The sequence below is a fragment of the Delphinus delphis genome, chromosome 6 (assembly GCF_949987515.2).
Source record: "Delphinus delphis chromosome 6, mDelDel1.2, whole genome shotgun sequence".
Taxonomy (NCBI): domain Eukaryota; kingdom Metazoa; phylum Chordata; class Mammalia; order Artiodactyla; family Delphinidae; genus Delphinus; species Delphinus delphis.
The window spans coordinates 55935729-55950552 of NC_082688.1; the positions used below are offsets into that span (position 1 = coordinate 55935729).

General features: G+C 41.1%; 1 protein-coding gene across 1 annotated transcript in view; it reads right to left on the reverse strand.

Annotated features, from left to right (window-relative positions):
* The window catches only part of ERMP1 (endoplasmic reticulum metallopeptidase 1), a 53423-nt gene extending 41149 nt beyond the window's left edge, over window positions 1-12274 (reverse strand). Inside the window, exons 1-4 of the mRNA XM_060014724.1 lie at window positions 11902-12274; window positions 10262-10563; window positions 6338-6465; window positions 5593-5698 (exon numbers count right to left, since the gene is read on the reverse strand). Of these exons, the coding sequence (XP_059870707.1) occupies window positions 5593-5698; window positions 6338-6465; window positions 10262-10563; window positions 11902-12245 (880 nt within the window). The 5' untranslated portion in view covers window positions 12246-12274. The remainder of the gene's footprint in view (window positions 1-5592; window positions 5699-6337; window positions 6466-10261; window positions 10564-11901) is intronic.
* Between the last annotated feature and the right edge of the window lie 2550 nt (window positions 12275-14824).

Here is a 14824-nt window from a genome sequence, read left to right on the forward strand (position 1 = left end):
GTATGTACAGCATGGTAATTAAGTTAATAATACTGTCTCGTATACTTGAAAGTTGCTAAGAGAACAGGTCTTAAAAGTTCTCAGCATAAGAAAAAAAATTTGCAACTTTATGGTGATGAGTGTTAACAAGACTTACTGATGATCATTTTGCAATATATACAAATACTGAGTCACTATGTTGTACACCTGAAACTTAAAAAATCTTGTATTCCTGAAATAAGCTCAACTTGGTTGGAAAGCATTATCTTTTTTGTATGTACATATATGTACACATATACACATACACATAACTACACATATATTGCTGGATTCAGGACCAGTATTAATATTTTATTTAGGATTTTTGCATCCAAGTATGGCATATATCTACCAAAAGTTATCTACCAAAGCTGAAATTACACACACCTTATGACTCAGTAGTTCCACTCAGAAACGTGCATACACAAACATGTGTGCTGAAGACACTCATAAGAATGTTCCTAAAACCAATCATAAGAGCCAAAGCCTAGAAGCAACCTAACATCACTAGTAGAATGGATATCCTTGTCAATGGAATATTATTCAGCAATGAAAAAGAATGAACTAAACACAACATAGAGGAATCTTACAGACATAATACTGAGTGAAAAAAAGCCATACACAAAAGAAAACATAGCGTATGAGTCAATTTACAGAAAGTTCAAACACAAGCAAGATTAAATCTATCAAGGCATAAGTTAGAATGGGGTATCTTGGGGAAAGAAGACTGAGAAGGGACACAGAGGAGGCTTCAGGCTTCTGGAGTACTCTCAATACTCTCAATCTTGAGCTGGGTTCTAGTTACATGACTTAGTCTGTAAAAATTCATTAAGCTGAGCACTCTCAGAGCTGTGTACTTTTCTTAGTTTATAATAAAAGATGAAATAAAGACACCTAAGGATATCATCAAGTTTAAGTTCACTTTATGCATTGTACCATAAAAAATATTTGAGAAAAACGTAAGATCCATCAGTAGGAAAGGGTTTTGAATAGCCACTACCTGGCCTTTGACCCCTTTCAGATCACACTGCTGCACAGTAGTGCTCCAGCCCTACTCCATCCTCTCACTGATTGTCCACTGAGGCCTACAGGTCACAGACAGGTCAAGTGTTGGTGAAAAAGGGAAGACTAGGGAGACTGGGATGGGGAAGGCAGATGAACTACTGAGTAAGATACTCTCTGTGATATAAACAGGGCAAAGGCAGCTCTTAAACAAGAAATTACAGACTTGAGGATTCTACGCACTGGTTATTAATCCTATATTATCCCAGTTTTACTGATGAGGAGCTGAAGCATGGAGCTCCAAGGTTGCAATGCTACAGCTGAGATTCGAACTTGGGTCAGCAGAACACAGAGGCTGTGCTCTTAATCACCACCTATCCTGCCTCCCCCAGAAAGCTCTTATCTTAATTATCTCACAGAGGAAGGTGGGAGGCACACACAGAAATATTTTCACCTTATAGTCTTTCTCCTGCCATCATCTAAATCCCATGATGCTTCCAGTTTCTTGTGTACCCATTTCTTCTTCAAGAATGCATCCCATCTTTCTTAAAGCAAAGGGCATGAGCATGTGTGATATTGAGGGGAGGCAGATTGCAATGTCAACAATGAAAAGTCAAAGTTCCCTGGAAGTCCAGAACCAACTCACACCAAGCATCATTCCCTCTGCTCTGCTTTCTTCTAACTTTAGTTGGTAGCATCAATGCCCAGAATAAACAAAAAAAGGAGGAACTAAAAAAGGAGACTGAGAGCAGAGAATATTATTATGGAAGCCAAGTAAGATGTTTATTAACTCAACACTAATATAACCAGTCCCTTATGCATGGACGTGGAAGGTGTTTTCAGTTTTTCATTCTTACTAAAAAAAAGCTGAGAAGATTATGCAGTACTTAGACCTATGTGTCTATGTGCAACTATTTCTACAGGATAAATTCCTGCAAGTGGACCTGCTGGACAGAAGGGTCTGTACGTTTTTTAAAGTGATACATATGGCCAAACTGCCCCAAAACTGCACCAATCTATACTTCCACCAATAGTGTTTGAAAATGCCTGTTCCTCTGTATTCATCAGAACTGGGCATTATCATTCTACTTACTTTTTGAAAATCTAGTATTAAAAAAATTCTGTTATCTGAATTTACATTTCTTCTAAAATAAAACTTATTTGGTTTAGCAGTTTCTTAAAAAGTTAAAACATAAATTTACCATATGACCCAGGAATTCCATTCTTAGGAATCCACCCAAAAGAAATTAAACTATATGTCCACACAAAGACTTACACACAAATGCTCATAGTGGCATTATTCATAATAGCCTAAAAGTGGAAACAATCCAGATGTCCATCAGCTGATGAATGGATCAATGAAATGCAGGATATCCATACAATGTAATATAATCTAGCCATAAAAAAGAATGAAGTACTTGGGAATCCCTGGCGGTTCAGTGATCAGGACTCTGCGCTTCCACTGCCAAGGGCTCGGGTTCAATTCCTGGGGGGAACTAAGATCCCGCAAGCCACGTGGTGGAAAAAAAAAAAAAAAGAAAAAGAATGAAGTACCGATACATGCTACAACATGGATGAACCTCAAAAAATACTCTAAGGGGCTTCCCTAGTGGCGCAGTGGTTGAGAATCCGCCTGCCAATGCAGGGGACACGGGTTCGAGCCCAGGCCCGGGAAGATCCCACATGCCGCGGAGCAACTAAGCCTGTGCGCCAGAGCTACTGAGCCTGCGCTCTAGAGCCCGCGAGCCACAACTACTGAGCCCATGTGCCACAACTACTGAAACCCGCGTGCCTAGAACCCGCGCTCCGCAACAAGAGAAGCCACCGCGATGAGAAGCCCGTGCACCACAATGAAGAGTAGCCCCCAGTCGCGGCATCTAGAGAAAGCCCACATGCAGCAACGAAGACCCAATGCAGCCGAAAATAAATAAATAAAACAAATTTTTTTAAAAATTAGGTAGTAATGATTATTCTAGTCACTAAAAACTCCCCAAACGAATGTCTCTCTGAAGTGACAATGGAGCACTAGAGAGGACAAACTGTTTTTAACGGAAACGTTCCCAGGGCAGGACAAGCGCTACTGTGTAGGATAAAAGCGCCTGTTGCAGAAGCTGAGGACAGGGTGGTCTGGCAGAGCTCCCCAGGACTCCAGACCCAGGAGGCCTCATCCTCCCTCTTCAGACATGGAAGCAACACTAACTAGCTTTCTGAAAGCAATCCCCACAAGAAAGCTAGTTTTTTGTAGGAAGGGCATCTGGAAGTGAGAGAAATACTGGGAAAGGTATTAGACTGTCAGAAAGTGCCCAGAAAGCTTTCAGGTATACAGTTTAGCCACAAGAATAAGCTACCAAAACCTAGAGGGAAAACAGCATACAAAGACTCAAAGAAAGGGGAGAAACATTCTTTACAAATATTTGTAGGATGCCCCTCTAGAAAAAACTTAATTTTGAAATACGAGGATTTTAGAATGAGTAAAACATTTAAATTGTATATATATTGCTAAGTAGTAACAAGTCTGTTTTTATTATTAAAGTAATCATATGAAATGCAAAAAATTTAAACAATACAGAAAACTATAAAGAGTATCAGTAAAGCTGTAATGGCAATTCTGATTGTAAGTTTATGAAGCAGTGGAGAGTTCAAATTGGCTTTTCACATTTTGCCCCATCCTCCACTCTAGTCACACCCACCACAGCTCTGACAGCAATGCCCACCATCCAGTAGTGACTGTTATTAACAGTTTGTTTATATCCTTCCAAATAATGCAATTATATCTAAAATGTAAACTGTAGAATTTTTATGTCTAACTGTCCGCATTTAGTAAAAAGAGCAGGGACTGTAAATTAGACCTAGCATAAATGAGTACTCAATAAATGTAAATAAATAAATTAAATGACTTGGGTCTAGCCCTTGCTAACCCTAGGTAAGTATTTTTTTTTAAATGCAATTTTTAAAGGTTACTTTCCATTTAAAGTTATTACAAAATATTGGCTATATTCCCCATGTTGCACAACACATCCTTGACCCTGTCTTACACCCAATAGTTTGTACCTCCTACTCCCCTACCCCTATAGTGCCCCTCCCCTCCTCCCTGGTAACCACTAGTTTGTGCTCTATATCTGTGAGTCTGCCTCTTTTTTGTTATATTTACTAGTCTGTTGTATTTTTTAGATTCCACATATAAGTGATATACAGTATTTGTCCTTCTCTGACTGATTTCACTTAGCATAATGCCCTCCAAGTCCATTCACATTGCTGCAAATGGCAAAATTTCATTCTTTTTCATGGCTGAGGAGTGTTCCATTGTGTACACACACACACTATCCATTCACCTGTCGATGGACACTTAGGTTGCTTCCATATCTTGGCAATTGTAAATAATGCTGCTAGGAACATTGCAGTGCATGTAACTATTCAAATTAATGTCTCTGTCTGTTTTTGTTTTTGAATGTATACCCAGGAGTTAGGTAAATGTGTTTTAACCTCTCTGGATTATATGTACGAAAGATATATTAATATATACACACAGAATATGTATGCATTAATAAATATGCACAGAAAAATTCAGGAAAGGCACACACTAAACCTTAGACTGGTTCTTCTTTGGGTCCTAGAAGTACAGGGGCAGGGTCCAGTGATAACAAATTAAAAAGTATGGATGTGAAGGTACTTAAATTATAGTACGCTTCCAGTAGGGAAAATATACAAAGACACACTCCTGCCCATGTGCAGCCCTAGTATTTTCACCAGAGAAAAGAAAGACACAGTGTCCTCTTTGCTTACAGAATGTTCTCTTGCTGCTTTTTGATCTGGTGGTTGTTATATCAAGTGTTCCTCTTACCCTGACGGACATCCAAGAATTAGAGGAAAATGGATAATAGTGTTGCATCCACCGACCCCTATAGATATTAGGTACCAGCTTCTTCTCATTATTCAGATGAAGAGTAAACAGAAAGGTTTGAGGTGAAAAGAAGGGAGAACCTTGCTTCTGACCTCATAACCTTGAGATGCTCATAGGTTTGGCTGAAGTTAAAATACACATTCATTTTGAGTGGTAAAAGTCTAAAGTAAGTTGGATGGAGAATATTAAAATGTGGTACTGTTTAGGTTATGAAGACATACTTAGCATATCTCTATAACTTAAGCAATATCATGTCTGTGAAGGGTGCTAAAAAATAAAAAACAAGTTCCCATATCACCTTCCTCACTTCCCCTAGCCCACCTAATACCTCAAAATACTCCTCATTATTAAGCTTCTAGCAAATGCTACATCTCTGGCTAAAATACATTACCCAAATTTCTAATAGAGCAGGAAAATGGCATGAAACGACCAACATCAGATTTTAGTATGCCCTAACCAAACAAATCTGAGCTTTGAACTCTGATTCATATTACTGGATTTTTATGACATTAACATTAATATTATTTTGTTAAAAACTTCAAAAAGACAAGCTAAAACTGTCTCATGATTTTAAAAGAATGTTCATTTCATTAGATTATTTACATTCAAAAAACTTCCATTTTATAAAAACAAAAATAGCATTAAAATATACAACGTACAGCCTCACACACCTGTTTGGAATACAAGTTCTTTCCCTCCTACACCTGCGGCCTCCAGGTTAATAAATGCACGAATCAAGCTGGCCCACGGGTGCTGGGTAATAAAACCATGACTGGCCTGAATGAGAAGGAAAGAAAACAGATATCAGTTAAACAATCTTATACTATTAAAGTCTTTATTTTGCTTTTTTTAAGGACGTCTATGTTGATGAGGGGAAGAATAAAAAAAAAACAATCATATTTTTCAAAGGCAGGATCTAAAGACATCTATCTGTGTGTCTCTCTCTGCCTAATGGCCATGTGCAGTTTGCTCAGCAGAAAGTCACTCTTCACAGAAGGCAGCCTGATTTCCATGAGTGGAGCCAAACAACATCTTTAGTAAGTGTGAGCCTGTGCAAAACAATAGAAGGGAAGGCGCTATCCCTGTGGTTGGGCATTCATGCCGTGTGCCTGCCTCAAAACATCTCTGAAACTCTAGAAAACCTGAGGTGAAAAATTATGCCATCACAGAGCCCTTTTATGAAAAAACACTGACAAGACGATCTGTTCTAAGTTAAGTTTTCAAATATTAAACATGTATACATAAGTGGCTGTAGATTTTTTTAAAGTACAGCCCAGTACAGTATCTCTTTTGCATGTCATTTTATGATACTACTCGAATGAATAATCAAAATGCATAAATGTTAGCTACTGTTATTATTATTATTCTCATTACCATTATTACTCAAGCCTAGTCTTTAAAACAGTAAAATCTCACTTGCAAGACATTTTCCTCAGCACCATTAAAGAGAAATATGACAGCATGATGTAAGGCTTCTGAAGATGTTGACAAGACACGAAGGACTTCCAGCATCACTGAACAGCTAACTGCATCATCACTGGCACCTTTAAATCAGAAAAACAGATTTGCTTCTCAGATTTTAAAACCTTTACAGTATGAACCATTATGGCAAGAAACAGAGTTTTCTCATCAAGGAAGCATCACAATAGCTGCAAGTAGCATAGCTCTGTCATCATCTGGTGATAACTACACCCACCAGCAGTAAACTCCAGGAGAACAGGAATCTTTGGTTTGCTTGCTGATTTACTCTCAGTATCTGGAACTGTGCCTGGCCCCGCAATAGTTGCTCAATTAATACCTGTTGAATAATCAACCAGAAGGAACCTAAGGCAATATTGAAAACTGGCATTCTCATCACCCAAAGCAATTTTTAAAATTCTTTATCCTTATTCCACGTCCTCTGTAGTATCCTCACTTCTGGTGTTCACGGTTTCCTATGTCATCTCCAACTGCCACCCACTCCCTTCCTGCTAGTTTTCCTGCTAAAAATCATAAGAGGGATCAGTATGGATAGTGTAGCATTTTTTAAAGTTTCTCCAAGGGGATCATGTGATGAAAAAGTACAAAGAAGACACCCAATCTAATAAGATACAGGAAAGGAGACTAATGACCTGAGTAGTAATCTTTGGTCCCAGCACTGATAAAGCAGAGAACCTCATCAAATCACTTAACCTCTTAATTCAGAAACTTTTTTCTGATTTTAGGGCCAAGACTTTTCTTTAAAGTACCATAAGAAGTCATTAAGGAACTGACTGGATATTTGATGATATTAAGGAATTATTGTTAAGTTTTTCATGGTGTTATGAGCATGTCAAAAAAAAAAAAAAAGAGTCCTTATCTTTCAACAATACAGCCCAAAATACTTACAGAGGAACTGATATAGCTGAGATCTGCTTTAAAATAGTCAAGGTCGGGGTGGGGGGTAGGGCAGTAGAGAAGAAGCAAGATTGAACTGTTGAAGCTGGGTGACTGGTACACTCAGGTTCATTAAACAATTCTCTTTCTGTATATATTTGAAATTTTCCATAATAAAAAGTTCAAAGAATAATCAAAGTAAATAGGCACAGTAACAACCCAGGCAACAGCACTTCTGGGTTTACACGTGGGAGGCAGGGTGCTACAGAGAATAGTGTGGGTTTTAGAGTAAGAAAAGACTTGGATGTAAATTCTAGCTCTGCCCCTTTACTATTTCCTGGTCTAGAGAGCAGATTAATAACATCTATATTTCACAGTTGTGTTGTGAGGATTACAAGGTAATGCACAGTGCCTAGCCTGTGGTAGGCATTCAGTGTTAGCTTTTCCTTCTCTTTGCAAACTTAAGGAAGGCTCTGCAGCCAGCTAAAATGCTTGTTTTGGTGCTGTTAAATTCCAGACCCCATTCCTACTTGAGAGGAAACTACTTATTAGCTATACTTGTCTCAGTAGTGATTACTGGATTGTATTTTAATCGAAGTGAAACAAAGTAATAATTACCTAAGTACTATCAAGGAGGAAGTATAATGTAGCTATCAGTAAAAAGTGCCACCTTTCAAAAACCAAAGGAAACAAATGATTTTTAACTTTGAGACTGTGACTTACTTTAAAATAAAAAGCAGTAAAATTTTTCTTTATTCAAAGGAAGAGAAATGGAAATTTAAAGATATATATCTCTATAGAGTTGATTAAAAGTTAAACTGTCCTTTTATCTTCCTTTATTTTAATGGTTCTGGTGTCTGAGAATAAACCTAGAGAAGGGTTAGACATCTTTAAGAAAGTGAAGGAAAGTTAGAGGACAGTATCTATAAGGGCTGGATGCTTAACCAACATCCCTTTCCATTTAGAATTAACCCTGAAACTGAAGCCAGCCCCAGAGTAACAACCTGGAACCATGCAGCAAACCCAAGAAGATATTTAAGGCCTTTTTCTGTGGGTAACATTACTCCTAATTGGTATCAGTTCCTAAGTTCCAGATACCTTGCTGAGAAGTACCCTTAAAAAATAACCATGTTTCAGTTTGTTCATCCACTAAAATAATTTAGGTGACAATCTATTTTATGAACGTTTTTAAAACTATTTTTAACAATTTATTAATGACAGAAGTTTCCCTGAGATTGTTGGCATGGGTATCCTTACAAAATTTTAGTTAAAAATGGGTTCCAGGGGCTTCCCTGGTGGCGCAGTGGTTGAGAGTCCACCTGCCGATGCAGGGGACATGGGTTCGTGCCCCGGTCCGGGAAGATCCCACATGCCGCGGAGAGGCTGGGCCCATGAGCCATGGCCGCTGAGCCTGCACATCCAGAGCCTGTGCTCCGCAACAGGAGAGGTCACAACAGTGAGAGGTCCGCGTACCAGGGGGGAAAAAAAAAAAAAAAAAATGGGTTCCAGTAACCCACAAAATGCCATCCTTTCATTACTGGACTTCATATATATGATTTCTAACATTTGGTACTGTTTGTTTCTGATACTTGTATAGATGTCTTTCTTATATAATGCTCTTAAATACCCATGATGTTAATTTGTCCCTTCCTAGATTTTAAGCATCAAAATAGTGGGCACAGGGTGATGCGTATTTTATTACCGCTTTGAAATGGACATACAAGACCACTAATTTCCCCAGCACACACAAAGGTATTTCTGACTTTATAAAACAGATGAGTGTATACTAATTTTTGAAAAAGCATGTTACATTCTAAATGCAATTGGCAAGATTCCTAATTAAAGATATCCTAGTATGAATAATTTTATCAAGCACGCAAATTTTAATTTATAGTTTGTATAACTCTAGATGTTCATATTGGGGCTGGTTTAAGTTTAAGCAATCCGCAAGTACTTAATATTAAATAACTACTAATAGCAAAAAAAGGATTTTTCATGCCAGTTGCTATTCTACTATTTTACTCGTATTTAATCCGCATTTAATCCTCTAAGCAATGCCATTAGGAAAGTACTGTTATATCGCCATTTTTCAGATTAGAAACTGAGGAAAGAAGTTAAGTAGTTTGCCAAAGGGAACATTAACTACATCCTAATACTCTCCTTCCTTTCAAATATAGCTAAAAGAACTGACTAGCCAGGAAACCCAGGTCCTGGCCCTGTCTCAGATCAGTGGTGATCAGCTAAGAGTACTCCTGTGTCAAATGAGGGGATTGAACTAGATGCCATCTCATTGCAAATTGCTATTATTTTCTATTCTTCCCTATTTACAATTTCTAGCTACTGAAAACCTTTTTCTGAGGAATCTTACTCTAAAAAATTGAAGTTCAATTTAGGAGATACTGAATTCAACAAATATTTACTGGTCAGGCACTGTCCTAAACATCAAGTACTCTATTCTGCCGAAGTATTTTCAGGGCAAGATTTATGGATTAATGAGGTACTCTACCAGTATGGCATCCCCAATGGACCAACATTCTCACATTACAGGTCGACAGAAACTGCTAGGAGAGTGAGCCTCCAAACCATGTGTCCCTTGAAGGCCAGTACAGTTCCTTCATCCCACAACCCCAAAGCCTAGCACGACACCTAGCTGAGCAAACACTTGAAGTGGCAGGACCTAACTCCATGACTGAAGAACACACACTGGTAACACTGATAAGGCTATTTCAGTCTGCCAGAAATACTCGATGCCCTGTCGCTGGGCTGCTGGCACTAATGTTTAAAAATTAAGTAAACAAAGCACTTGAGAGAATACTGAAAGGTAGACCTTAAACTAAATGATAATTATTCTAACCATCCTATCTTCCATCACAATGAAAAGAAGATTTGTCTAAGAAAATAGTGCCCACAGTTGCTCAAGCAGCTTGGAGTTAACAAGCTTCCTTGTTGTGAGGATTTCAAAATGACTAAAAAACAGGCACAAACCTGGTGAGTTTGCCACTGAGTCAAAATGACAGTTGGCCAGGACAGCATGCTGGGCTCCATCTCTGGGTTCCAGCTTTACCACAACGTTGGTGATGTTGTCATAGTAGCTTGTAAACCCTCCCAAAAAGTCAATGCTAAAGGAGCCTGTGGGCCGTTGTACATCTACTGAAATTCTGTGAAGGCTGTTGCTCTGAACTTCAATCAGTTTAATCTGTTCCAAAAGGTAACGCACTGTCAGAATTTCATTTTCTGGACTTCCTGTAGTCCTGGGGCCAATGGATGTTATGTGTTCAAGATAATCCCTGGAAGCAACCAGAAGAATCATGATGACAAGGCGTCCTAGGCTTAAGACTAACACTTCGCACAGAGCAACTCTTCCTCCACACTTCCCCTTTCCAAAGAACAAGTTCTCTGACTTCTCACATAAAAGAGGCTGCCTTTAGTATTTCAGGTAACATGTGAAAATCACTTGCAAAGTTCCATCATTTTATTTGGCCTTCCATGAGTTCATCCCTTCAGTTTTCTACACTCACTCCACTCCCAACTTCTCCCAACCCCCATATCGAATCAATACAAAGACAAGGGATTTTATTCAAAACGTATAACTGCTGATGGCTAGACAGAACAGAATACAATTTCATTGTGTCACACTCTGGAGGGTTACTGATGCTGGGTTACTGATTCTAAGTAGCAGAAACCAAGAGCAAAGACAATTAAGTCAAGAGGTTAAATAAGCAAAGAAAAACTTTTGAAGAATGGACTCAGCCCTCCCATTGTGCACACAAGGCCAAGTAACTTCAATTCAGGCCAAAACCAACTCTACCCCTAAAACAAACAAAAAAATTTTTTGTCTTTTCACTGCATTCCAAGTGAGGAAAACAGGGGGTGGGGAGGCGTTTCAGAAAGCCTTTAAGAAAATAAGCTTCCAGCACTTTGTACTTAAAAGTTTTCTAAAACACCAAGGCTGTTGAAAAGTCTGCTAGCTTATGATTTTATGAGCTTTGACACATTTAGGTCACAATACCTTTGACTTAATTCACATTTCCTAGTATACGTAAAGGTCTCTTGTGTTTTTTTTTAAAGAAAAAGCCAAACCTCACACACCAAGGACCCAAGGACAAACTCCAGGAAACTGAGAAGTTCTGAAATAGTAAAATTTTGAATGTGCCGTCTTCCAGGGAGAGCCTCCATAGCTCTCAGGTTTGAGACCTGTGGCCCTCAAAGATTTAGACCACTGCATTAGCCCCTTCGGACCCTTCCCAGAAAACCGAACTGGGTCCACAAACCTCACAGCCTTCCATCTCACTTGCAAAGTAGGAGAGCTAGTAAAAAGCGTAAGTTGCTCCGAAAGATGGGCGATTACTAATAACCAAACCATCTACAGGTGAGGCAAAAAAGGGATGGAAAAGCCGGCGCAATCACCCTGGCCACCCGCACGTGTACCACGAGCTTAATAGGGGGCCGCGCGACCCCCGCGTCCCGCAAATTGGGACTCCAGAAGGGGGACGCGCCAGGCAACCCCACCCCACGTGCAGCCGGGCGGGGGCGGCGAGCCCAGGAGGCCCCGCGGGGTCAGGTGCACACAGGTGCGGCATCCCGCACCGAAAAGGGACGCCCGGGCCCGGCGGAGGCGGCGGTACCTGGCTTGGCGTGCGTCGAACTCTCCGCGGTGCCCAACAGCGGCCCGACGCACCACGAGCTGCTGCAGCGAGAGCTGCACGAGCGCCCGCAGCGCGAGCAGGTAAAGCGCCAGCCCCAGCGCGGCGCGCGCCTCAGACAGTCCGGTCCCCGCGCCCCGGCTCGCGCCGCCGCTCCCCTCCCCGCTCCGCTTCCGCGTCCTCGCGCCGCCGCCGCCGCACGCGTCCGCCGGGGGCTCCTGCGCCAGGGCCTCCCTCTCCAGTTGCGGCGCGGCCGCCGGGCCGTCCCGGCGCTCCCCTCCGATGCGGTACCGCCTCACAGCTCCCGACTCCGAACCCCACTCCATGGCCACGAGCGTCAGCCGCCAGTCCAACCGCCCCGGCCCGCGATAGCCCCGGGAGCCGCCGCGGCGGCCGCAGCGCCTCCTAGTGAGCGGACGGAAACTGCAGAGGGCCAAACTTCTTCTGATTGGCCGGTCCCGCCGCGCCGTGACCCAGGTTCTTCGGGCAGATTGCTGGCGGGCTCCGCGGCAGGGCCAACACCCGGCTGGGCGTGATAGACGTACCTTCTTATTTCAGGGCTTCCCTGCCTGGTGTGGGGACAGAGATTAATAAAGGGAAAGATAAGCATAAACTTAGAAACGTGAGAAAAGAGAGATTGTTTTTAAAAGAATGCACGAGGGGGCTTCCCTGAGGGGGCTTCCCTGGTGGCGCGGTGGTTGAGAATCTGCCTGCCAATTCAGGGGACACGGGTTCGAGCCCTGGTCCGGGAAGATCCCACATGCTGCAGAGCAACGAGTAGCCCCCGGCTTGCTGCAACTATAGAAAGCCAACGCGCAGCAATGAAGACCCAAAGCAGCCAAAAATAAATGAATAAATAAATAAATTTTAAAAAAAAGAATGCACGAGGTTCATCATTTACACATCATGAAGAAGGCAATGGCCCAGCTTTCGCAAGGAGCATTAGAATACGCTCTGGAAAAAGTAGGCGCCTGGCTCTTCATATTGGCAACACGACTGCGCAGAGGAGGCCTAGCCTCATGCTTCCACGTACAGTGATCTAATCACAGGTCTTCATAACCATGTGAGGTAACCATTGTCTCCATTTAACAGACTAAGAAAAATAATAGTTGTTATTTCTTGAATACTCTCCATAAGCCAAACACTGTGCTAAGTGCTTTAATACACTCATTTGATTCTCATAAGAATCCTGAAAAGAAAGTATTTTTATGTCCTCTTAATAGCTGAAGAACTTACAGGTAACAGGTGAAGAACTTAAATCTAATTCAGTGGGCTCCCAAAAGAGCATATTGAATATGGCACTCTGGAAAGGAAGATTCAGAAAAGACATTCCTCCCTCCATGTCGCCCTGGGTGGGAAGAAGCAGAGCCTTGGTTTTAGTGTAGACCCTAGTGAGCATCTAGTCTTCTTCCTGCTGATGCAATGAGCCTCTCTGCCTCAAATCTCTGTGTCTCCAGCATGGAATTGCTGCGGTACCCTGTCTATTAACCTAGAGACCAACTGGGAATGTGCACTACCTGACCGGTCTGCCCCTGCCTACTGCTCAGGCCCACCTGAGACCAGGGCACTCCTTATTTCCAACTCTCTAGTCACAGTGACCTCTTTCAAAGTCCTTCCTGCTCACCATCCTTCCTTCTACAGCAGGATCTTATACACTGAGTTGTCTGGAATGTTCTTCCCTCCCGTCATTGCCTAGTTTTAACTCCTGTTTATCATTCAAGTCTCAGCTTAAGTGGAACTTCCTCAAGCAAGAATCTCCTAATCTGATGAAGTCAGTTTCCCCTAATTGTAGGATCTCATAGCACCTTGTATGTGTGTAATTATTTAACATCTTCCTCATTAGACTGTAAGCTCCATGAAGGCAGGAATCATGTCTGGTTTTGCTCACCATTTTATTTCCTTCTCTTACCACAACATGTAGTATGTAATCAATAAATATTTCTTGATTGTGTGAGTGAATGAAATCATAACAGTTTTATGGCAGCAGCATAATTTTAGCTCAGTAAGATCCTTTTTAGTCGTTAAGATCCATGAGACCAACGACAATGTCTATCTTATTTATTCATTACTATGTCCTCAGTGCTTAGTTCTGTGCTTAGCCCGTGGTCACCACTCAATACATATTTATTAAATGAGCAAATGAATATATACTGTCTTTTTATAAGAACCAGCTGTCTTACTGTCTTGTCTCTTTCCAAAAATTCAGCACCTCCACCATCTTTGGAAGGTAAAACCTCAGAAATGACTCTGTCCACTGCAGCATAACAAGTTGTGGAGGTCTCTAGTTCCTAGGGGTAGGGCACAAATGTCTCATGGTCTTTTACACTTTACTTATTTTATGCTGTGACTTGCTAGGCTGGGTGGGTGTCAGAAAACCTAGGGATGAGTTACACTTCTCAGGAGCTGTGTTACTGGTTAAGTCATCTGGGCTCTCTTTTTCTGAATAGTTAATGTATGTTAAGCATCTCTGACAATATTCCATGGGAGGCAGTGTACCATAGTAGAAAAAAGACTGGAAAAAAGAAAAAGAAAAAAAGCCTGATCGTTGGAGTCAAAAAGATCTGAGTTCCTGAATCATGTACCTTTAATACACATGGCATTATGCAAGGTAAAGTTTCAGTGTAAATGTCCTTATCTGTGATAATGGAGATAACGGCTGCCTTAAAGAACTTCAGTGAGGATTAATCAGCTAATCCATGTGAAAGATCCTCATACATAAATCTCATTAAATACTATTTTCCAGAATTTTCCTTCTTATACAATCCTTGGCAGAATGGGTTAAAAGCCAGTTTCCTATCATGATACAATCATAGAGTCCTAGGTGGTGAAAGTTGAGCTATTATAGTTGGGGTCTTGGAAGGCAGTCTTTCTCTAGACTTATATAACCTATGCTATTCACATTTGA